The 24365-nt window shown below is 52.0% G+C and overlaps 1 protein-coding gene and 1 non-coding gene across 2 annotated transcripts; one reads left to right on the top strand and one right to left on the bottom strand.

Moving 5' to 3' along the window:
• Positions 1 to 386: 386 nt before the first annotated feature.
• Trnap-agg81 (transfer RNA proline (anticodon AGG) 81) lies at positions 387 to 467 on the bottom strand. The gene has a single exon. It is a non-coding gene; the product is annotated as a tRNA-Pro (tRNA).
• Positions 468 to 1155: 688 nt separating this feature from the next.
• On the top strand, positions 1156 to 18419 carry Pttg1ip (PTTG1 interacting protein). Its single transcript, NM_001013238.1, has 6 exons — positions 1156 to 1324; positions 5847 to 5899; positions 8741 to 8849; positions 12217 to 12388; positions 13188 to 13234; positions 16731 to 18419. Exons 1-6 carry the CDS (start codon positions 1219 to 1221, stop codon positions 16766 to 16768), a joined length of 525 nt encoding a protein of 174 aa, NP_001013256.1. The 5' UTR covers positions 1156 to 1218; the 3' UTR covers positions 16769 to 18419.
• Positions 18420 to 24365: the final 5946 nt, after the last annotated feature.

Genomic DNA, 24365 nt, shown 5'->3' with positions numbered 1-24365 from the left:
TGGGAAAACCTTTCTCTGAGGAACAGACCTGGAAAACTTTCCATGGGGAATCCCCTCTCGGAGCAGAACTGTTATACTTGCTTTGGGGAAAGCCTTTCTCTTCAGAGCCGCAACATTTACAGTCATGACTAGCTTGTATCGAGTTGAAATAAAACTAGTTGGGTCAAGTTTGTATCCTATTTTGCTTACTCCTGCTGGGGTCAACAAACTTGGGAGCCACTGTCCCGCATTGAGCTTTTTGTTGTCCGGCTAGAATCTAGGTCCTTGGTTCACGCGCAACCAGGCAGGGAAGGCACCCTCTTTCTCAGAGCTCCTGTGCCTCCAGATTTGTGTCCTCTTGTCACTATCAGTAAGGATTTGTTCTTTTTTTTTTCTTTTCTTTTTTTTTCCGGGGCTGGGGATTGAACCCAGGACCTTGCGCTTCCTAGGCAAGCGCTCTACCACTGAGCCAAATCCCCAACCCCGGATTTGTTCTTTTTTGAGCCGGAATCTCATTGAGGAAGACCTTGAACTTCTGATCCTTCCAATGCTCCACTCTCAAGTGCTGGGATGACAGGCATGTGCTATCACAGCTCCTTTGTGAGGTTCTAAGGATGGAACTCGAGGTGGGGTGGGGGGGGCCGTAGGGGGGAACCTTGTGCAACGGTTGCTAGGCAAGCAATTCTACCATCTAAGCTACACCCTCCGCTCTCCCTCAGGGATTTAAACGCCTTTGAGTAACAAGTTCGAGGTAGCGTGGATGCAGTTTTAACGTACATAAGCGAGCCAACCCACAAAACCTGCCCTGGGGATCACGCACGCGGCTCTGGGAGCGAATCACCAGGACTGGCAGAGGCCCTACTGAGCGAGGGCAGAGTTGCCGAGAGTTGACGACCAGGTGTGTTGGGCAGAGCAACTGAGCCTTAACCAGCGCCTCCATTCCGGCGCAAGAGCTCTACCTGGCAAAGCTTTGCGGACCGTAGCTCAGCCTAGTAGCCTACTACGCACGCGCGCTGGTCTGACGCTCACGTTATAGGTCCCCCTCCGTCGCAGTTCTAACAGTGCGCAGGCGCACTAAGCCTCAGCAGCGCCCGGAGGCGGGCGGTAGGGCCGGGGCGGAGCCTGCGGCTGCGCACTCACAAGCTCCGCCCCTCCGGTTCGCTTACAGAGGCTGAGCACTTACAGTGGAAACAACCTAGCTCGGTGTAGTCTGAGGTCCCTGCCTACGACGCACCCACCATGGCGTCTGCTGTCCTTGGGCTGACGCTGCGCTGGGTGATGTTCCTCAGTGCCGTGCTGCTGTTGCTTCTGCCCGGAGCCTCTGCGCAGGAGCCTCCAGGAGTGGGTAAGGCCCGGGGGCCTAGGAGCGGAGGAGGAGGGCGGGTGGGTCGAATCCAGGGCGGAGCCCAGCCCAGCCCCGCGGGCTTGGCGTCCTCTGCGCTCACGCCCTCCCTTGGAGCTTGGTATGGCAGCCACTGCTGGGAGTCAACGTCGTGCCCTGAGGCACGAAAGACTAGCCCAGTCGGAACCATTGCCTCGGCACCTGCCTGGCTGATTCGGGTTCCACTCTGTTTTCCTGCCTGTGTCAGGTGTTGGGGCCCGCCACCTTGAGGATCGAGGTCTTACAAAGTGCCTGACATTAGCCTAGCCCTGTTTCTGTTTGGGAAATCAGGGAGCTGGCAAGTTGTGTCCAGGTCAGAGGCCGAAGAGGGTCGGCTTGGTCAGCTTTCTGACCTTTGCAAGCTAGTATTGATGGGGCTCCGCTAGAGGGAGAGTATTTTTCTCAACCCTGTTAGTTCAGGCTCTCTCAGGGTGTCTCTACACTCTGGCCTTCCAAGATGTGTTTTTTTTTTTTTTTTCCTTTGTGACCTTTTGGGAGTTGTCGAAGCTCTGTGTTTAAGTTTCTTACCTGCTCCCTGGCGTGCCTAGGGTCTGCGACTGCCTCGCTCCTGCTACCTTGGTGAAGGTGTCTAAAGGAGCTGACCCTGGCTGCTCAGGGGACTTGGGGGCTAGATAATCCAGTGAGGACTTTTTGCCAGGCAGAATGCTGGAGAGCCTGTGGAGACCCAGGACCCTTTCCCAGTGGCTCAGGGATGTCTGAGGCGTCGCTAGAAGGCTCTAGTGAGGGTAGCCCCAGCCTCTCCACCTCTTGCCACAGAACTGTTAGGTGTGAGGATTTTAAAGTATCCCCTGAACTCACCCTTTTGTTTGAGGCTTGGTTTGGGCTGGCCTTGGATTTAACAGGTATCTGCCTGCCTCCGCCTGGAAATAAAGGTGTGCACCCACCTTGGCTGGCAAAACTCACCTTTTAAGTACTTTTTTGTGTGCTTCAACAAACCTGTAATAGATGATAGATCCCAGAAGTGAAATCCACGACGGTGAGGATGCTTCAACCCGGCTTTTGGACCCTCGCTAATGGTGTGCGGTGTCTCTGTCTCTGAGCTTCACCTTGGGCAAAACAGTCCCTAAAAGGACTGCAGTTGTGTCCTTCCATAGGAACACTGAGGCACAGTGGTGGCTGGCTTACTGAGCTCCTCAGTTTGTAGAGGAGTTCTCCTCCCTCTATCCCTGAGGAACCTGCCTTAGCGTACCATGTTATTCAGTACTGCATACATGCCTTTTGGGGGTGCCCTGCTCCTCCTTTCTTCAAACAGGGAGGCGTCTTGTCTACTTTGTCAAGCAAGTGTACTCCCCTGACAGGACAACAGAGATGTTGAGTTCTGAATTCTGTCATCAGAGTGGGCACTCCTGAGCCCTTCCGCCGAAGATGGCAGTGTGTTTCCTAGGTGTATGATGAGTAACGTTAACTTCCTTAGTTTCCCAAGTTACCCCCTTCCCACATGTAGGTGTGTCTTCTTGTCCTCAGTACCCGAGTTGACTCACCTGAAACGTCAGGGACCCACTCTGAAGTGAGTCACTATCATTGCCCTTCCGTTTAATTATTAAATGAGTCCGAAAGTTCTTTAAAAAAAAAAAAATGGGTGAATAGCATCCAAACTTAACTCTAGGCCACAGCGCCTCAGAGTCAGGACATTCATGATCGGCGCTGAGGAACTGCACAGGCCTTGTTCCTTTCTCCAGCGTGTGGTTGACCGTGTCCCGTGATGGGTTAAGAGATACTGTGTGTGGCCTCCCAGAAATGTGAGCTGTCGGGCAGCAAGTTGTCAGTGTTTCCTTCCTTGCCACATGAGTCTGGGAGTTACTTCAGCTGCCGCCACCGATACTCTCTGGTACACAAGATCCACCCTACAGTCGGTCTGGGGAGGGGGAGGGGGAGGGGGAGGAGGAGGAGAGGAGGAGAGGAGGAGAGGGCTGGCCCCTGGGGATTCAGACTGACTAGTAATGGGCAGGCCCAGCGTGGCCGGAGCTCAGGGTGTGTTTCTTGGAACTCAGTTCTTTTCAGTTCTCCAAAGTGCAGTTGCCAAAAAACAATCCTGTAACAGATCCGGACCTCGTCATTCCTGGGGCCGCTGTGTCCGAGATAGTAAGCAAGGCCATCATTTCTTGGGGATGACTTTGAAAAAAGCTGCAGAGTGGGCGTGTTCAGCACACCCTCAGCTGTCATCATGAGGAGGAAGATCTCTGTGTGAGGGTGTAGGAGAGCTAAGGGACAATACGGCCCGCAAGCGACCGCATGCTTGCTGGAGTTTACCGTAGACTTACCTTGCTTATTAAAATCTAGTCATTGAAATTTTTTTATTGCCAGTGGACAAATTATAATCTTACAGCTTGGTACTAATTTGAGCGAATCACTGAAATGGTCTGTGCCCCTAAATTCTTCAGACGTAATTCCTTCTGAGATTGAGAATAGTCTCTGCTCGGCTCAAACGTGGTTGCCAAAGCTGGGGTGTTAAAATGGAACTCATGCTCGACTTACCATTTACTGCGCGGCCACACACAGATGTACCAGTTTAATCAGTTGAGCGCCTTTCCGTGCTCTGCCTCTGAAGCCTAGGGCATCCCCCCCCCCCCCCCCCGTTCTTTTTTTTGGAGCTGGGGATCGAACCCAGGGCCTTGCGCTTCCTAGGCAAGCGCTCTACCACTGAGCTAAATCCCCAACCCCCATCCTAGGGCGGTTTTAAGTCTCTTCAGTTTTTACCTCATTTCCAATCTCCTCTGAGCTCCTCTGTCCATCTTCGTCTTCAGAAAGGCAGTCTGTAGAGATCTCCAGTTGGGTGTCGCCCTTTCTGTTTTCTTACCCTTAGAGACATAGGCTCACTGGCTGCCTCAGAACTCACTGTGTAAACTAGGCAGGCTTCAGACTCCTAGAGATCCACCCGCCTCTGCCTCTATGAGTGCTGGAACTAAAGGCATTTGCCACACTACGCCCTGCTTGGTCTTGCCCCATCCAGATTTTGTAGATAGACCGATCTGGGGGGGATCAAGTATATAGTGGCACCTGATTGTCCCTTTTGCTGATAGGCCCATGCTGTTAGCCAGACACAGCCTTTCCTGAGTGTCCCTCTAGGTCAGTGGCAGAGCACTGGAGCCCAAGTATTGCCTTGGCTTCGCTTCTGTCTTTTGGAGGCAGGATCTCTGTGTAGCCCAGGCTGACCTGGAACTCTGATCCCCGGGTCTCAACCTTCAAGTGCTGGGCTTCCAGGTGTGCTCCGTACCAGTTTTTTTCTCTTGGGATAAGTCTTTCCCCCTGTGAAGTCAGAAAGCTTAAATGTGCCCCTGGATAAGTTTTTTCCATGCAGCCCAGCTGCTCTCGATGCAGAGACTGCAAACCAGTGAGCCAAGCTCTTCCCCCAACACACTAGCTCTCACCCCAGGTGATGAGCGTGCGTTGCGTAGAACCACTTGGACTGTGATAGGAGGCTTCTGCCTTTGGTCAGTTTCACTCACTTGTCTTCTCTTTGTGGCTCAAAGTTGCTCCACTGTGTAGACTCTCCAGTCTCCTCTGTCCATCCCTCTAGACGTGAACATCTGGGCTGTTTCCAGTTGGGTCATTATGGATAGAGATACGGTGAGCATGCTTGCCAGGGCTTTCTGTGGGTTTGTCTTCCGATGTCTTGAATAAGATACGTCTGGAGGGCTTGCTAGCCGCAGGAGTGGTCATTTCTAAAAATGGCTGAGCCAACTCCGAATGCTGCTCTCGTTGCTGTGTGTCCCTCGTCACCTCTCAAGTTTAGCCTTTCTTCTGCATGCATCTTGGTGAAGGTTTAATTTGTGTTTCCCTGGCAACCAATGGCTTGAGTGCAATGCTCCTGTTTTCAGGGTGTGCCTATCCTAAGGGATGGTGGAAGAAGCAGTGGCCCCAGGTGGACAGCATGAGAAATTCTTGATGTATGTGTTTCTTCTCTACGTTTCATTTGCTTGCGTTCCAAGGCTGATAGCTGTGTAGACGTTGACCCTTTCCTGAAAATAGTGCTTTGGGTGCTGGCCGTGCCCCCAGGTGCTCTGCATGACTGGGGCAGGCTCATGCCGCCTGGCTTCTCAGGTTTGGGGATGGTTGCCCCGGGGTCTCGAGGTCCAGAGGTACGTTTGCAAGCTTGGCTTTGCCTCTAGGCCTGTTACCGTGCGGCTGTGGCCTCCTGCTCACAGGAGTCCCAGCAGGTTAGTGGCTGCTGTTTCACCGCTCACCTATGAAGGAGAGTTGTGAAACACGGCTGTCTTGTGCTGGGACTCTTTCTCCCCAGGAGGTCCCTTGCGGAAGTGGCTCTTTGGGTGACCTGCTTGCAGCAGAAGCAAGTTGGGTTCCCTGAAGCAGGCCAGGACCAGCAGAGTCTCGATCATTCCGGGCAGAGGTTCACAGCACCCGTTTTTTGTTTTTTTTGTTTTTTGGGGTTTTTTTTGTTGTTGTTTGTTTTGTTTTGTTTTTTTATTCTACCCCTTCAGTGATACCTTTTTCTCTCCTCTGGCAGGTTGCTCTGAGTACACAAACAGATCCTGTGAAGAGTGCCTCAGGAATGTCTCGGTAAGTTACACACAGCTCAGACTTTGCCCTCCAGTCCAAGGAGGTGCGTGTGTCTGGAGCGATCCGTCATTGGGGAATTGTAGGGTGCTTTTCATCACGGTGATTGTTAAATACTACCCAGCTTCTCTCAGGCACCTGAAGCCTTCCCGTGAAAGGCGCAGGCTCCAGCCAGCACAGCCACGGTGACCTGGTTAGGAAGAGTGGGGATACACCCTTCCTGGAGCTGCCTGGGATGTGGTGTGTGTTGGCCTTGGATGACTAGGACTGTCTGCCTCTGAGTAGGTCTTCTCCAGAGGATCATCCCACCACAGGACCCTGTTGGGGGTTTGACAAGTACTTGAGGGACAAGTAGCAGCTGGAACGCACTCTCAGGAGTGCCCACATTCTTCCTTCTTGTGTAGTCCTGTAGGGTCAGCTCCTCTAGCAGGACCCCTGTCGAGAGAAATGGCTGTCCGTGAACCTTAGACCATGGTTGCGCCCCAGTGACTGTGCTTCCCGAAGCTGCCAGAGCTAAGGAGACTCCTCTCATCTCCTCACACAGGAGCAGGGAGAGAATCAGGAGCAAGGCAGCTGCAGGTCCAGGAGAGAGCTCTGGGCCGTGCAGTCCACTGGGAAGGCTCAGTAGATTTCCTTCCTGTCCCATTCTTTAACTTTTGAGTGCCCTCCGCTCAGAAGGTAGGCGTTGTTCTGGAGTGGAGCTTCCTAATCTTCCGCTCTATGGAGTGGGCCTAGGGCTCTCGAGGGCACCTTCTGAGGGTCACCTTGGGTGAGGTGGGCCTTGGACCCTTCTGAGGGTCACCCTGGGTTTCGATGGAACAGATACTCCGCTGCCCTTCTGGGAGAAACGGGCCAGCAGTGGGAAATGGCTCTACAGCAGAGAGCTTGGATGGCCTGGGAGGACTCTCAGCTCCTGGCCAGCCCGGGAGAGCCGCTCCTTGCGCTGCTCCTTGAGGCTGAGGAGTTCTTGGGCTTGTGTAGGTCAGCGTTGTACAGCTTGCCGTGGGAGCTCTGAGGGAGCAGGAGAAGCAGAGCCGCAGGTGATCAGAAAAAGCCTTCGGAGACTGCAGGGAGGCTCCGTGGCAGCCTGGGACAGGGCAGTGCGTCCCACCCTGTCGGTGGGTTAAGGACCGCATAGGTCAGGGCAGGGTCCCTCTTAGCTTCTGCCACAGGACAGTAGGAACATCTTAAGAGAGCAGCAGTAGATGTTTAAAGTGACAGTGCAGATCTTGTTACTTCGTGAGACTCTAGTGACTAAAAAATCAGCAGCCGCTCCTGCCCCAGTGTTGGCATTGCTGGTGCTGAGTCTGCTCCCCTACAGGTGGGTGTTCTTGACTCTCTGGGTTCTTGTCCCCCACCTCCCCCAGGAGGCCATTTTAGTAGTTAAAAAAAAAAAAAAAAAAAAGCAAGCTCACTGTTGTCCCAGCCTTGTAACCTCATTACCCTGGGTTGTGCCAGGTGAGGACAGAGTCCACAGAGGGACCAGCCTAGGTCACAGTGGGTTAGTCTAGCTGGGTAGAGCCTGAGGCCTGACCCTGCTCTGAACCCAGACAGCAAGGCTTCAGGAAGGCAAGGTGGAGAAGGCTGGCCAAGGCTGCCCAGAGGGCCGCCTGGAAGAGACGGGCACCCGTAGGCCTCCTGAGGACCAAAGGCTGTGCTGTTCCGTGATGCTGCTGAGTTACACCCACTGAGAGCCCTGTGCTCTCTGTGGAGCTCCTTCCTAGTCACATGAAAATGGATGATTAGACCAAGGCTTGAGCCTTGTTAATCAACCAAAAATAATACAGGCGGGAACCCCAGGGGTGGAAGGGGCTCCCGGCAGCAGGGTCCGCCAGGACTTACTGTGTTTGCCACGTAGTGACGACACAGTGGACGTTAGCCCCCGGCATGCTTTAATGCTCCTGTGACAGACAGACAGACAGACAGACAGACAGACAGACAGACAGACATATCACTCCAGACTGAGACCCAAAGCTGGCGTTTAGTTGTTGAAGATCCAGTGACATGCTTCTGCAGATGTGTGGTGACGGAGGCTGACCTCTTGGCTCTGGCAGGGCCAGTGCTCTTGAGAGCAGAAGTCTTTTGCCCTGTCACACGTGTAGTCTTCCCAAGGACACCTGTCTCGATCAGCTGTGCTGTATGCTGGTCACCCTCAGCCCTGTCAGCACTGTGTGCCGGGTGTGGTGGGCCCTGCTCTGAGTTCAGACGTGTGCTGGTCCGACAGCACTGTCCACTGGTCCATTCCCACCCCAACTCGTGAGGGCTCAGTGAGTCCCCTGGGGGTTCTGTCATGTTGCGATCCTTCAGTGATCCGTGTCGCCCTTCAAAACCGGACACTCAGTGTAGTGTGAGATGGGGCACCAGGCCTCCTACATGGCACCTCCGCCCATCATCTGTTCAGCAAACACCTACGGGTGCTCAGGGTTCCCTGTCCCATGTCTCAGTTTGCCCAGCCAAGGCCCCAGTTATCTGACCTCCTGCACAGTGGGGAAATGCACTGTACAGTATGAGGAGACTTGCTGTGGGAGGAAGCAGGCAGGGTTGGTCAGAGAATAGGGCTAGGGCACTCCTCGAGGAGATGAGGGAGTCATTCTCAGGCTTGAGGAAGAGGGCTCTAGAGAAAATAAGCAGGCCGCAAAGGCCCAGGGAACACAACAGCTGTGAGGACGTATGGCTCTGTAGGGTAGACAGCTGCCAGCCCCATGGACCAGAAGGCGACCAGGAAGAGCCGGGGCACTTGGGAGATGGGTGCCCAGGATCCATTTATCCTAGAGAGATGACGGCATGGGTAGCCTCGGAGGCAGGACTTCTGTTGAAGGGTCTCCTGATGCTGGTCTCTTTCAGTGTCTCTGGTGCAACGAGAACAAAGCGTGCCTGGACTACCCAGTGAGGAAAATCTTGCCCCCTGCCTCTCTTTGTAAATTGAGCTCCGCTCGCTGGGGCGTATGCTGGGGTAAGTCGTTGCCATTTACTACTTGCAGAGCCAGTGGGGTTTGGTGATCTGGGGCTTGTGCCCACTCAGCACAAGTCACTAGGAAGTCACGAGGAATGCTGCCCTACTGTGACTCTCGGGAGAAGGAAGCAAGCCGTCCTGTGGCCGTCTGCTGTCCGGCAAGCAGCCAGGGACCAGGAGCGCTTCTGCAGCACCAGTGGCCACAGCATTGCACTGTGGGAGGTGGGGAAGGCCGTCTGTAAAGCCTGTATGTGTCTCATGCGAATGGTGTGCTACAGGGAGCCTGTGTGGATTCCCACTAGCCAGTGATCCCCAACTGAGGACCCAGTCAGGCCAAACGTCTGGTTGTGAGTTTGTGTCTGTGGCGGTCATTTTCTTCCCATGAAAGGAATTAGCCCCGTGTGCTCAGCTTCCCTTTAAGTACATCTGTGCTATGCGTCGCTGTCTGGAAACTTGTTTTCCTGTAGCGAACCATTTACCTTTGTGGGGTCAGCTTTGGGGTCACACAGGCCTCCTCCAGGCCTGTGAAGGAGCTGGTGTTTCTCAGAGCACTGGGATAAGGTTCTGTTGATGGTTCCCCGTGTTTCCATCGTGGAGCCTCTCTGCCCTTACGTCTTGCTTAGCTCTCTTTTACTAAAGATGTCAGGCTCAGAATTCTATCAGCCTCCAGGTAAGGCAGCTTGACTGTTGTAAAAGCCCAGAGAATCCAGAAAGCAAGGAGGGCAGACACTGGCTATCTCTGGGTGGTGTGTCTTTGGTGTCCAAGCACCACTGCGTCTGTCCTTCTGTCTGTCCTGACACAGAAAGCCTCTGAGGTCTCTGTGGGGAGACCTGGCTTTGGAGCACTGCTTGCTACTCAGATACCTCCCATGGTTGATGCATGAATTCCAGATTACCTCAAAGTCTGGGTTATCATACTCAGAGGGACCAGGAAGACAGTTGTGGAAGGTGTCCCCCAGCCCCAGGTCCCGAGGCCTTCACTGAATGATGTTTTGTTTTGTGCTGCTCTCTCCCCCTCCCCCACCAACCCTGCCTCACGCCCTGCGCAGCGTACAGCAGCGTGTCACCTCGCCTGTCTGCAAGCAGTAGCAGAGAGGGCGGTCCCTTGTTTTGCCTTTGACTCACTGGGTGGTGTGTGAACGGTGAGCTGTTGGCCTGACTCTGATGACTGAAGGTGTTGGGCTGTGGCAGGCGGTGGGAGCTCCTGATAATTGTCTGGTGCAATGCTGTTGCCACCCAGGTTACAACCAGCGCTTCCCAGCACAGGACAGAGGAAGTTCCTGGTAGCCAAAAGCAAGTGTAGTTACCACACGCTGCCAGCAGAGTAGGCCAGCGCCTGTGGGAGGCAGCCCTGTACTGGTAGAGCTGGTCTGCAGCTTCTCAGTGAGCACTGTCAGTGACTTTTGAGGGTTTCGAGGGACTGACCCCCACCACAGGGGAACACAGCAGCTGGGCCTGGCCTTTGATGGAGGTTGTTGGTCAGGGTTCATGCTCCCCTGTGCACAGGAAGCGGTCACTTGAGGTCAGGCCACCAAGCCTCCTGATTTCATCATAGGTCCGTGTGGCTTGTCACACTGATAGTCAGCCTGCACCATGGACAGTCAGTTCTTATTTTAAAAAACCTTTAGAGTCATTCATTTTTTTCCCCCTCTCTAGGGAAACTGTTGAAGTTTTTACTCAGGGTTTTACTTGCAATGACTTGAAGTTGTGTTGTTACGGTCATTTGAAGAAAAATGAAGACTTTACACGTTGACCTTTTGTCAGGCCCTGAATGCACATGGGAGGAGCCCATGCGTCTCCCTGGATGGTTAGCACAGGAGCCCACACACTTTCCCATCATGACAAGGTTGCTGTTTTTATCTGGAGCTGACTTTAGCTCCTCGTCAGGGAGGCGTGGGAGTGGATTGGTTTTAGTCAGGGAGGCTGTCTAAGTGTTCGCATTTGTAGGTTGAGTTTTACAGAGTTCTATAGTCGAAAGCTGCACCACCCACTGATGCCGATGAAGGTCTCCTTTCTAACCACAGAAGGTGCTACTTTTGCACACTTTCGGGCTGGCACCAGTAGACAGAACACCGGGATTAGAGCTCAAACGCGTCTGAGTGGTTGCGATGCCTGTTTGTGATTTTAACATGCTTAGAAGTTGAAAGGAGTCTGGTAGAGGAGCACAGGCCACTGGGCTGGGGCTGGCTGACAGAGCCCAGAAGCTGGCCTTCAGCTTCTCTCCTCCCTGACCCAGCAGCCCTGCAGCTAGGGGCTTTGCTTGTAAAGTGCCTCGGTGCAGAGTTGAGCTGCGTGACTGGGTCACACTGGCAAAAGCACGGTGGGGCTCTTGAACTCCCTCTGGTTTGAGCACAGTAGTAGAGAACCTTGGCTGGGTTTCTTTTTATTTTGATTTTGAGACAAGGTTTTTTTGTGTAGTACTGACTCTGAACTTGCACTGTAGACCAGGCCTAGAACTCAGTGCTCTGCCTCTCTCTGTCTTGAGTGCTAGAGTTAGAACCGTGGACTAGCATGTTCCACCTGGCTTCTTTGACTGTTATTTTGTTTGTTTTGTTTTTTGTTCTTGGAGACAGGGTTTCTCTGTGAGGCCCTGGTTGTCCTGGGACTCACTTTGTAGATCAGGCTGGCCTTGAACTCACTTCCTGAGTGCTGGGATTAAAAGCATAGACCACCACTGCCTGGCTGGTTTTAGTAAGACCTTTAAGAGCCTTTCGGCAGATGTGCAATGCCCAGGATGCTATAAAATCACCACGGTCTTTAGCCATGCACAGACGGTCGTCTTGTGTGGTGGCTGCTCCACTGTCCTCTGTCAGCCTACAGGTGGGAAAGCAAGGCTGACAGAAGGAGGAAGCAGGAACTGAAAGCCCCTGATTCAAGATGAGTGGGAACCTTCCCAATAAACACATTTTGGATTAAAAAAAAAAAAAAGACCTTTAAGAGAAATAGAGAAGAGCCTTAACATTTATTTTCAGTTTGTATCATTTCCTGAAGGTTGCTCTGTTAGCACATCACGCCATTGAGGGCCACTGGCTAGCCATTTTAAATACTGGGGCGTCTGTGATGTTTGAATGTGCACATTGCTGGTGGCCAAGGCACTTCCCCATCCACAGGCAGCACGAAGGAGTCAGGAGGTCTTGGAACAGACACACTTGACATCTTTTCCTCTTCGGTCTTAAGTGGGGGAAAAAAAGCTGTCTTGTCTCATTAGTTTGGTTAATCTAGAAATCTTAAGTTGTAGACATTGGCTGAAAAGAGCTACATGCCCAAGCCCCACGTTGAGGACTGCTCCTGTGACAAGAACTGGCATCCGTGGGGGTGGAGGCCGGCCATGCTTGCTGAACTTCCAGCTCTGTGCTTGGGTTTGCAGTGAACTTTGAGGCCCTGATCATCACCATGTCGGTGCTTGGGGGCTCTGTGCTCCTGGGCATCACCGTGTGCTGCTGCTGCTGCTGCCGCCGAAAGAGAAGCCGGAAGCCAGACAAGAGCGATGAGCGGGCCATGAGAGAGCAGGAGGAGAGGAGAGTGCGACAGGAGGAGAGGTGAGGTTGGGCTCCTTGCTCAGGAGCTTCCCCCTGCCCTCACGGGAAGGAGGCTATGAGAAGCGAGGGTTGTGAGTCACATGCTGTCTCCATTTCCAGAAGTGTAGCGTGTTTGTTGTCCAGCACTTTCTGAGCTGGGTTACTGGGTTAAACGAGAAGCTTGGCAGAGCTGTCTCAGACCTCAGGTGCCTGCCTACTGTTCCCCTGGCCATGGTGGCCACAGGCCTGCCATTCCGGCCCCTGATGGTGGAGTAGCCTGACTGTGAGGTAGACACAGATGGTGATCAGGCGTTTGCTCTAAAGCAGGTAACACCCAGTAAAGGTTGACAGTCGCCCTTTCCTGTCACCTGATGCAGGCTTTGACCCATCTGCATTTTCTCTATGAGAACTTTTTAAAAGGTCACAGTATTAGACATTCAAATTCATTTTTTTGTTTTTTGTTTTTGTTTTTTTTTTTTTGTTTCTTCTTTGAGAGGGCCTGGTCTGGAGCCCTGTGTCCTCCTGCTTCAGTTTCTTGAGGGCCAGGGTAACAGGTGGTCACCATTGTGTTCAGTCAGAATTAGTTTATGGAAAATAACAGACTGGCCATCAGAGTATCCCCGCAGCCTGGCTCTGCAGTCACCCTGCTGGTCGAGTAGTAGGTATGGCCTAGTGGACACAGTCATCCCCACCTTTGGGGGAGCTGGAGGAAACTTTAGCCTCTCCTAGAGGAAGTGAAGGGGCTGGGAGTTGGAGATGACCTTGCTTGTCTGTCATAATTAAATGTGACTTGGTATTTCTGTATTCCTTTTTTCTTTAGGAGAGCAGAGATGAAGTCAAGACACGATGAAATCAGGAAGAAATATGGTAAGAATGAGTGGTGTTTCTCTTGACTGGTTGGGATCTGGGCAGCTGCTGCTTTTCCAGAGAACGGTCCTCCACTGGAGACGGCGGCTGTGCAGTTGCCAGGACAGCACCAGAGACTGACCGCACTGGCCCTGCTGCCTCAGAAGAGGAGGGCTCCGGTGGCTTTCACCTCAGCCACACACTTTATTTGGTTCTCATGAAGAGTGACAGTTTGTAGATGCTTGTGTCCATCTGCCTTGAAGTAGCACATGCCTGTGGAACTAGCCTTGGGTCTGAGGCTCCTTCCCTAGCCTGTGTCTCTTACTGTCTTCCGATGGGCTCAGACCCTGTGGAACTAGCCTTGGGTCCGAGGCTCCTTCCCTAGCCTGTGTCTCTTACTGTCTTCCGATGGGCTCAGACCCTGTGGAACTAGCCTTGGGTCCGAGGCTCCTTCCCTAGCCTGTGTCTCTTACTGTCTTCCGATGGGCTCAGACCCTGTGGAACTAGCCTTGGGTCCGAGGCTCCTTCCCTAGCCTGTGTCTCTTACTGTCTTCCGATGGGCTCAGACCCTGTGGAACTAGCCTTGGGTCCGAGGCTCCTTCCCTAGCCTGTGTCTCTTACTGTCTTCCGATGGGCTCAGACCCTGTGGAACTAGCCTTGGGTCCGAGGCTCCTTCCCTAGCCTGTGTCTCTTACTGTCTTCCGATGGGCTCAGACCCTGTGGAACTAGCCTTGGGTCTGAGGCTCCTTCCCTAGCCTGTGTCTCTTACTGTCTTCCGATGGGCTCAGACCCATCTTTATCAGAGGATTGGCAGGGACCAAGGCATGCAACCCCTCCCTCCATGCTTTCTGGCTGCATCATCTTGTTTGGAGACAGGGGAGTGACTGGAGGATCCAGTCTGGTGATGGGTACCAAGTGTAAGCCGCTTTTGTTCAGTTGGAGTGAGGTAGCCCAGTATGGTGGACACTTGTCTCCAGGGTCACACATGACTGTCTTCTGCTCTTGGTTTCCATCTGCTGCTTCTGTTTCTGAGCTGGTTTTAAAGGTCAAGAGGGGCAAGAGCTTTCTGCCTGGGCTTTCTCGCTGCACAGGTTGGGCGCTGTGGAAGCTGACCCCTCATTACTGAACTATGGGGCCATAGGGCTGCAGAAAGACTTCAGCTGTGAGCCTACTCTTTTGGCCTTGACTCACTATTCTATAATGTTTTTTTAAAGCTTTGTTCGTTTATTTCATGTATATGAGTATACTGTAGCTGTCTTCAGACACATCTGAACAGGGCGTCGGACCCCATTATAGATGGTTGTGAGCCACCATGTGGTTGCTGGGGTTTGAACTCAGGGCCTCTGGAAGAGCAGTCAGTGCTCTTAACCACTGAGCCATCTCTCCAGCTGTTGTTAACAGGGGAAATATGATGAAGAAAATTCTTAAAATCATATCCCAAAATATACATGATAATTATCTCATTTATTTACTCGGTGTGTATACACACTGTACAGGCAAACATGCTAGCGTGCACAGATGGAGGCCAGGGGGTGACTTCCGGGAGCCATCTTTTCCAGCATACTTAGGTCCTGGGGTCTTCAGGCTTGGTGGCAAGGACTTCCTTACTGAGCCCCATCTCACCAACTCCCAAGAAATAGAGGTTTGAGAGGGACAGCATATTCGTGATGCTTCACCGTCTTCCCAGCAGGGCCTCAGTGACACCCTTTGCTCTCAGTGACCTTTGCTCTTAGCAAAGCATCCGATTAAGCATCTTTAGGAGGAAGGGACTCTTGTCCCACAGTGTCACAGTTTCCTGTCCAGGGTCCGCTGCTGTGGTGAGGTGAGCAGACCAGTGCCCACTTTACCACAGCCAGGAAGGGTCTGGGGAGACAGCAGCTGGAGCAAGGTGGACCCTTTAAGGACCTCTTTCCTTCATCTGCCGTCAGGTTTAAGAATCCATGCAGGGAAGTCAGGCATGGCGGCACACACCTTTGATCCCAGCACCTGAAGCAGAAGCATGTAGATCTCTAAGAGCTGGAGGCCAGCCTGGTCTACATAATAAGGTCCAGGCAGGCCAAAGTTGTGTAGTGAGACCCCCATCTCAAGAGAGACAGACAGACAGAATTCATAAATGGGTGAATCTGTTGACTCAGGAATTTATGACCTAAAACACACATCTGGACCTTTGCTTCCCAGATCAAAAACATGACTTTGCGTTCAAGTCATGGCACTGATTCATTGATTTCTCGTATTTCGAGGGATGCTATAGCGAAGTCCACCTGCCCCAGTACAGCACGGCTCCTCTGGGTTTGAGTTGTCGGACATTTAAATGTGCGAGTCTTTGGTTCCCCTGAAGCCATCCGTCCCTGCTCCTGTCAGGACTGCGTCTCTTCTCCTCTGGTCCATCATGCACTGGGACTGAGCGAGTGCTGTAGCTGGAGAGCTTCTTCCCCAGGGCCTGCACTGGGGTCTGGGCTTCTCTGACGTCACGGCTGCCCTTGACCTGGCTAGCCCTTGTCTCCTATTGATCTCTCCTTGCTTCATCATTACGTCTGGGCTTCTGGGTTGGCAGAACATAGAGATCCTGGTGTCTCTGCCTTAACAGAATCCGAGTTGGAGACTAGACTGCTGCACCGACCCCAGACAGTCTTGTCATGTGAGAGTCACGGGGGGTGGGGGGGGACAAGGAGGGGGGATGCAAATAAATGGGGAGGGTGGAAGAAAAGCCGGTGGGTGCCACAGACTTCTGGGTAAATTCGTATCGTGTTGCAGGCCTACTCTAATACTTGGTTGTCAACTTGATGGGGTGTGTTCTTTTTATAGTCTTGATTCTCCAGACACAGCCACTGCTCTTGGGAGGTGTGAAGTGAAGTAGCTTGGTTGGTTTTTTTCTGTGTGATTCTCACCACTGTGGAAAGAAACACATGCAGGAACTTTCCTGACTTCTTGTGATCTCAACTGTGGCTCCTCTGTCAGGAATGGTTGGGATTTCCGTTCCTGATGGATTTTATTTCAGTTTTAAAATCACCTGTAGTTCAGCTTCAGCAAAGGTCAGGAATAGTGTGGAAGCCTGCCTGGAGCTGAGGTTAAACCATTACGTAACCCTTTGCTGAGGTGTATTGTGTTCTGCAGGGGGAGAGCGGGCGGTTTCGTTTCATTTTGTCTCTGCTTGGTTTGGAGTTGGTTGGTTGAGACAAGGTCTCACTATGCAACTCTGGTTGGCCTAGAATTCCACTGGTAGACCAGGCTGGCCTCCAACTCACAGAGAGCCACCGGTCTCTGCCTCCCAAGTGCTGGGATTAAAGGTGTGCGAGCCTTTTGCCCTGTTTGGCTTTGTTTCAGATAGTCTCTTGCTCTGTAACCCAGGCTGGGCTCAAATTCGCAACAGTTCCCCTGCCTTAGCTTCCCTAGTACTGGGATTATGGGCATAAGTCAGAACACTCAAGGCTACACATTGCTTTTGTGAGTTTATTTCCAGTTGAGTGAGTGAATTTGTAAACCAAGTTTGTTTTTTTTTCTGCCCTTTCTCCTCCAGGTCTGTTTAAAGAACAGAACCCATATGAGAAGTTCTGAGGGAGCTGGCACACATCTGCGGTGGATCAGTGCAGCTCCAAAGTTTGCTGGGAGAGCACTCCTCAGCATAGCCTGTGGAGACCTCGCCACCACAGCCACCCTTGACCTGGGCGATCCCTCCAGTCTCAGCACTGGCACCGGCCTTGAGAGGACAATCCTGCTCTTGTTCCCTCTCTGTCTGTCTGTAATCACCTGAGACCTTAATCTCCACGATGTCCTTTTTGGGGGGAGGAAATGTACTTGGTCCCCACACTCTGCAAGCCGATTATGAAGCTAGCAGCCTGAGGCGCTGACTGGCTCCGAGTGGCCTTGCTGGAAGATTCTCATTGCAACAGACAAGGGTCGCACTTGCTTTGTTATGGCAAGAGCTGGCCACCCACCCCCTCCCCTTCCTTCCCAAAGGCTGTGTTTTGTCTGTAGGCCCTCTGCTGTGACATGCTGTTTTAATTTCAGTGACCTCTTGGAAGGCACTGTCCCCAAGTTCTAGCCAATAGCACAAAAGCTTATAAAGCCACCTGAAGTCTTTAATCCCTCAGGAGGCAGTCCTACCAAAACCTGTCATGAGAAGTTCAGGCTTCTTGCTGGCATTTTTCGTTCCTCTTTACTAGACTGAGAATCTACCCCCCATGGGACACCGGGGCTGTGAATTCGGTTTGATCCTCATATGAGGGTTGAGCGTCTGCCTCAGGCTTCTCAGCTTTGCTGGTGTACAGAGTCCCGGGTCCTCAGAAGGGCTTTTGTGTAGGTCTTGAACATCTCCCCTCTACAAGTCAGGCGGCTGTTCAGGTGGTTCTGTTTGTATCGTGGAGGATGAACAGCCTGGTCACCGGTCATCCCGCTGTGGTAGCTGAGTGTGTAGGAGGTTAGGAGGACCCCATACCGTACTGCCTACCAGGAAGCTGCCTGAGCTGACATATACACCCACCTCACTTCTCGCCCTGCCTCCAGCCATCCCTCAGATAGCTGTGTCTGACACATCAGCATGGGCCCTTGGAAGGAAGGTTGTCAGGGGACACTCAGGTCCCCGTGATTCCGTCCACACTGAACAGTTCTCTGAAATCCAGATGTGTCCCTAGTAAGCAGATGACCACCCTATGTCAAGGTAAGGAGGGAAGATACTGCCCCTAGGAAAGCAGCGGGAAAGCAGCCACCAGCAGATGAGGTGGTCTCACTGTAGGCTCCCCTCATGCCTGAGGCCTCACCTAGCAGCTCAGTAGCCTTCCAACTGTCAGTCTGTCCAGGGATTAACATTTCTCTCTTCTGATTTCCACAAACTAAGGGAGTCTTACATTTCCGCCTTGTTAGGCATTTGATGGAATTGAAAGCATTGTCAAACACTTCCTAAGTATTGTAACAGCCGTTGAGAGTTATCTTTCATCTGTTGAAAGGGAACCCTCGTCACAGGCCTTGATGAACTTGGTATTAATATGTAGCACCATACATTGTATCAGTTAGGTTGCTGAGCTGGTGTTAGAGTAACCAACTGCTAAAATCGGAGTATTTAATTCTCCAGCCTAGAGATGTTGGTAGAGATGCTCGCAGGAGCTGTCTGTGCCTGCCTCTGAGCAGCAGGGAGAGCAGCCACAGAACCAAGCCCATCACACCCAGTGCCTTAGTTTTTAACCACTATCCAATAAAATGGTTGAATATGCCTTTGATTTCTTTGTGCTTTGTCCCAAGGATGGACTGGGGCTCTGGCTTTCCAGGTAAGCCAAGCACCTGGGTTTGCCCTGGGAACTGTGTACCGTGTTCCACAGGGACTGACAGGCCAGTCCTGGAGTGGTCACCACTCCCTGCCCTCCGTTTAGAAAGGTCCCCGTTGTCACCTGCCCTCTCCAGTCCCACCCCACCAAGCTCAATGGTCCATTTTTGCACTGGCACAAAGACAGCTGAGGGAGTGACTCTGCAAGGCTGCCAGCTGACCCTAGCCCCTGGGTGCCCTCCATCAGCTCTGGAGTCTTAAGGTGTAAAGGCTGGCGCAGGGTACAGCATAGATAAAGGGTGTGGGTGTAGCTGAGTCTTCCTGTGACTGGCTGTTGGCTCCCAGGGTCCATTGTCTCAGAGCTCAGCCTGGCTGCTTCAACCTGTTGTCCATTGTAGTAGAGACATTTTAAGTATTCCAGGGGAGCTACCTGAGAACTTCTCTAAATCCAAGGACATCCTCAACTTGGGCTTTCATATTCATTCTTGCAGAAAGATAGCACAATGTAGTTGGGTTGAGGAGGGCTCCCCCAGCAATTTCCTGTGTCTCCAGACAGAGGGGAGCATGCCGGGGTGGATGTGGGGTACATCAGCCCCTCCCCAACATTTTGTTTCTAAGGATGAGATGCCGTGCCTCTTCAAAAACCACCATGGGTGCTGTTAGCTGTCTGTGACCTCATCTGTCACCTGTCCCCTAAGTGGTATTCAAAGGGCAAGCAGTCTTCCCCTTTGTGGGAGTCAGCCTCAGCTTTGAGTTCCGGTCCTGCTTTTGGAGCTCAAGCAGAGGGGAGTAGGAGAGGCTCACAGCCAGGGGTCAGACAGGCTTGATCCAGGGCTGCCACTGCCTTTCTACTCCACCTCAGTGTTCTGGGAAAGGTGTCCCACGGGCACCAGTGCCATCCACAGCCAAGAGGGAACGTGATGAAAGTGGGGAGATCCAGGAAGCCACGCAGCCACAGGGGAGAGAATCAGTACTGGGCTGGCTACTTGGCACTGGTCAGCAGTACACCCTGGGGAGGACTCAGCACAATGACCAGCCATGCCAGCATGACCTGCCCAGCACTCTGTCCTGGCTTCCTCAGGAGAAGCTGTTGGGTCCCTGAGCGTGCTAGCTTAGGGCTCTTAGCCTTTTCCAGGCTTTTCTTCCTGCTTCTTCCTCCGTTCCCTGCTCCACACAGACACCTTGAGAGATCCTCCCTCTCAGAGACTACCTCTGAGACCTTGTCCCACTGTCTGATTCCTTTGAACTCCATCGAAAAGTCATCATCTGACCAGGGAATGTGACTTAGGCATACTGCAGTGAGGTGGAGCTCGTCATGGTTGATTTTTTTTTTTTTTTTTTAATGCAGCACCTCGGGCTGAGTGAGGGATGGCCCTGCATCTGCCAGGGCAGAACAGTGCTTGCTCTGAGGTGTTGATGTAATTTTGAAGCTATTCTGTTGTATTCTATTACCTCTACCTCCCTTCCGATCTTTATTCCTCCCTGATCCCTTCCAAGTACAAGGTAGGAGAGAAAAGGTTAGGGGGGTAAGAGGTCGTAGACCTCTCTCAACCAACTATTTCCTGCTGACGAGGGGTGTGGAGTTCCGGCCATCGTCAGGATATCCAGCAAACCAGCAATAGCAAACCAAGCAAGAGCAGCAGCAGCCACAGGCTCTCTGGGGCTCTTGAGGTTTGCCTCTCCAGAGGTCCCAGAATTAAACCATCTGCAGCTGTCAAAAGTCACCCTCCATGCCCACCCCAGAGCACGAGACAGTGACATTAAAGGGCTGTGGACAAAGTCAAGCAGCCTCATACCTCACACCCAGGATTAAAACAAAAACATTCATATAACAGAACTGGGTTTTCTTTTTAAGATTTATTTATTTATTTATTATAGAGAAGTACACTGTAGCTGTCTTCAGACACACCAGAAGAGGGCGTCAGATCCCATGACAGATGGTTGTGAGCCACCATGTGCTTGCTGGGATTTGAACTCAGGACCTCTGGAAGAGCAGTCAGTGCTCTTAACCACTGAGCCATCTCTCCAGCCCATAACTGTTTTTTTGTTTTGTTTTGTTTTGTTTTTTAAGAAACCAAACCTCACTACACCAAGGAGAGTAAGGGATCATTTATTCTGAGCCCAATATGTGTGGTCATGGCCCAGGAACACGGATTGAGTTTGCTCTGAAGGGTATGTTGGAAGTGGTCGTGTGAATAGCCACGGTCTCTCAGATACTATCAGTGGCACCCCTTAGCCTTAGCTAGAAGCTAGAAGCCAGAAGTATGGTAAGTGAACACTTGTAGAAGTTTTCCATAATAGGCACAGAGGGATTGGGTCAGATATGGAGAGTGCTAGAGATCAGGTCAGGATAGTTCGGGTTCTCGGTCCATCCACCATCAGGATCTTCAGTATGGGTCTAGCTTCCTCAGAACACCAGGTACCTGGTAACTTCCCTTCTGGATGAGGCTGGGCTCTGGGTTGGAGCACTGAGCAGAGCAAATTACCCACCCCCATCCCCCCGTGTGCGGGCGGAGGCTGCCTGAGTGGGAGGGCGGTGTGTCACGACACCCCTGATTTTGCACTGATACTTTGAGTTGTGTACATGAGAGTAGGGTATCTTGTGCTGTGCTCATGGGCTTGGGTGTTGGGGTCACACACTATGCTATAGTTGAAGCCTAGGTCTTTTGGCCCTCCCATTGTCCAGAGAACCATGATAGATCAGGCAGGCCCTTTGTCAAGGGCCTCCCGACCAGCCATGGCCTTCTACCCTGACCAGTTTTTCCATTGAGTGCCTCACGGTGTTGTGCAACATGTGGATGGTGTCTGACGGCAGGCATACTCAGTTCCCACCGAGGGCTCCATCTGGGCTGAATCAGTCTTCACCTGCCCTTTAGCAGTGATATGCCAAAAATTGATCTCAAGTCATCTAGGCTGCTTTCATGGAAAACACCTCTTTTCCCGCCCCTGTTCCGGGGTGCTGAGAATAAAGGCGCGTGCCACCACCGCCCGGTTGAAAACCCCTCTTCGCGTGTGTTTTGTGTCGTTTTCTGTCCACTCTCTGTCCTGTGCTTAGGTTCCAGCTGGCCCACCACCCTGCTGCTCTAACTCTGTAGTGGGCTTCAAAGCTCTGACTCTGCAAATCAATAGCTTTTCTGCTTAGTAGGAGACCAGAGCTCTCTGGCTCTGTACAGCCCGGGTGGGACCATCCTGTGTTTGCAACTTCCTGTCCATGTCTGTAAACAGCGTGGATGGGAACCACTTCACACCATGGACACAGGTAGAGGCCGGGGAGCTGCACCTTGAGCCGAAGCTGTGGAAACTCCATAGGCTGAGTGACTTCCGGAGTTTGTATTACTGTATTCCTAGAGGTTTGAGAGCCGTTTCTGGTTTTCTTGAGCTGATCCTATGGCTTTTTAAAAAAAAAAAAAAATCTTTGCCAAACTGTTTTTCATCGAAACCGAGTATCGACGCCCACATTCGCGGCGTGAACATTTTTATGTATTTAAACCCCTACCTAGATCTGTGTTTGCATCTTGAGCCAGGCAAGGGGGTGTGGCTTGCCGCTCCCTAGGCCCCTCCCACTCCCCATTCTTCTGCCTGCTGCCTGTGTTTATCCCAGTGATCGCATTTTTCTTTTTACAGTACGCACCAGATGTCAAGCATTAAAATATCCGTTGTACCGGCTTCATCGCTGTTTATTTATGTCAGGAAACAGCACAAAAACTTGTCCTTCCAGGTGAGAGGCTTTTTTTTTTTTTTTTTTTTGCAGCGTGCAGCCTGCCCAACACAACACACAGTTCCTTCCTGGTTTTCCTGGTCTTGGGTTCCATATGTACTTCAGGCAGTGTGTGTGTGTGTGTGTGCGCCCTGGTGATCAGAAGACTTTAAGGGAGTCAGTCCCCTCTTCCCTTCATGGTTTTCAGGGATCAAACTCAGGCTGCCAGGTTTGTGGGGCAAACACCTTTACTTGCTAGTCCATCTCCTGGTCCTTTTGCTGAGCATTGTGGGTATGTGTGCTCTGCAAGGGCCTGGATTTCCGGAAATGACCAGGAACTTACCTGCCCTACCCTTCACCATTTTCCACCAGCACAGGAACCTCCGTCTCCCCAGCTCTGGGTAGGTATTGCACTGGAAGCAACTCCAACAGGACTCCTGGTGGCATGGCCACTCTTGCCTTTATCATTGCCACTTCGGATGTGCCCTCTGTGATCCTGGATCCTGTCGTAGGCTTCCCTTGCTGAAGAAATGCTGTCCTCAGATTTCCTTTCATTCTTGCACCTTTTGCAAGCAGCTCCACCCACAACTGTGTACAGCGCTTTCATTGGTGGAAGTTTCTACCGGGCACTCTGAGATCTTATCACTCAGATGGAGTCCTTCTTTTCTACCAGCGGCACAGTCTTTTTTTTTTTTTTTTTTAATTCATTTATTATATGTACACTGTAGCTGTCTGCAGACACACCAGAAGAGGGCATCAGATCTCTTTACAGATGGTTGTGAGCCACCATGTGGTTGCTGGGAATTGAACTCAGGACCTCTGGAAGAGCAGTCGGTGCTCTTAACCGCTGAGCCATCTCTCCAGCCCCAGAGGCACAGTCTTGTCTGGCTTTGTGAGCAATGGGCACCTCAGAGAATGACAACTGAAATGTCCTTGGCTTGACTCTTCTAACAAGAGCCGTGGGTTTGGGAGCTTTCCTACTGAATGGACGCTCTCTCGGCTATCCGTGTATTCTCTTTGGTCGGTTTTGAAAATCCTCTGTGGGTGTGCCTTCGAATACTCTTGCACATTATTCCCCCTGGGGGCTTGTTTCACAAAAGTTAGACCTGTGGAGTTGGGGATTTAGCTCAGTGGTAGAGCGCTTGCCTAGCAAGCGCAAGGCCCTGGGTTCAGTCCGCAGCTCCAAAAAAAAGAAAAGAAAAAAAAAAGTTAGACCTGTGTGCTGGCCTATTCGTTTGCTATGGTAGTAGGTTCCTATGGCTACCGCTCCTCCAACCTTTATCCCTTCCTGATCCCTTCTAACCCCCCAACACTAGGTAGGACGCAAAGAAGGTCAGGGGAAATGGGGCTGGGGAGTAGACCTCTTTCAGCCAACAAAATAGGTTATCTCCTGCTGATTAAGGGCGCTGGGTTCCTTGGGGGCCAGGCCAGTCTTCGTAGTCAGGATATCTCCAGCTTCTCGTCTCTTTGGTTACAACCATTTGACAAACCACATCAATAGCACAAAAACAGCAGTCAGGAGAAGCAGCTGCCACCACAGGTCCTCTCAGGGTTCTCCCATTTTTACCCACTCCAGAGTCCCCCACCTCTCCCCTAAATTAAACTATCTGCAGCTGGCAAAACTACACCCCGGCTACTCCAGATCAAAATCACCTGCTGTGAAGCAGCCTCTTATCCCACACTTGGGTTTAAAAAAAAAAAAAAACTATTTAGATAACTTTTTTTTTATTTATTCTCTTTACGTTCTGAGTCCCCTCCAACCGCGCCCCCCCCCCCCAGTCCTACCATCACTGAATTACCCCTCCCCTTTTCCTCAGAGAAGGGGAAGCCCCTCTTTTATCACCTCACCCTGGGACATTTAGTTCCAGCAAGACTAAGTACATCCTCTCTCACTGAGGCCCGTCGGGGACCCAAAGGCAGGCAACAGGATCAGAGACAGCCCCTGCTCCGATCGTTAGGGAATCCATATGAAGTCCAAGCTGCACATCTTCTACAGGTGTGTTGGGGGTCTAGGTCCAGCCCATGCAATGCTCTTTGGTTGGTGGGCCCATAACTGGGTTTTTAAAGAAACCAAAACTCTCGCTACACCCATGCCATGGGCCCACACCACAGGCCTCTCTCTCTCACTGTATGTGCCACTGTCTTCCTGCCGTTATCCAAAGATTTCCTTCTGCCCTATCGTCCAGTTCACGAATCCT

Source organism: Rattus norvegicus, chromosome 20 (assembly GCF_021556685.1).
Source record: "Rattus norvegicus strain SHRSP/BbbUtx chromosome 20, alternate assembly SHRSP_T2T, whole genome shotgun sequence".
Classification (NCBI taxonomy): domain Eukaryota; kingdom Metazoa; phylum Chordata; class Mammalia; order Rodentia; family Muridae; genus Rattus; species Rattus norvegicus.
This window is presented reverse-complemented; position numbering and strand designations above follow the sequence as displayed.

Coding starts and splice junctions, on each gene's coding strand:
- Pttg1ip (NM_001013238.1), top strand. CDS start 1,219: ATGGCGTCTGCTGTCCTTGGGCTGACGCTGCGCTGGGTGATGTTCCTC. Junction 1,325..5,846: donor GCAGGAGCCTCCAGGAGTGG/GTAAGGCCCGGG, acceptor CTCCTCTGGCAG/GTTGCTCTGAGTACACAAAC. Junction 5,900..8,740: donor AGTGCCTCAGGAATGTCTCG/GTAAGTTACACA, acceptor GGTCTCTTTCAG/TGTCTCTGGTGCAACGAGAA.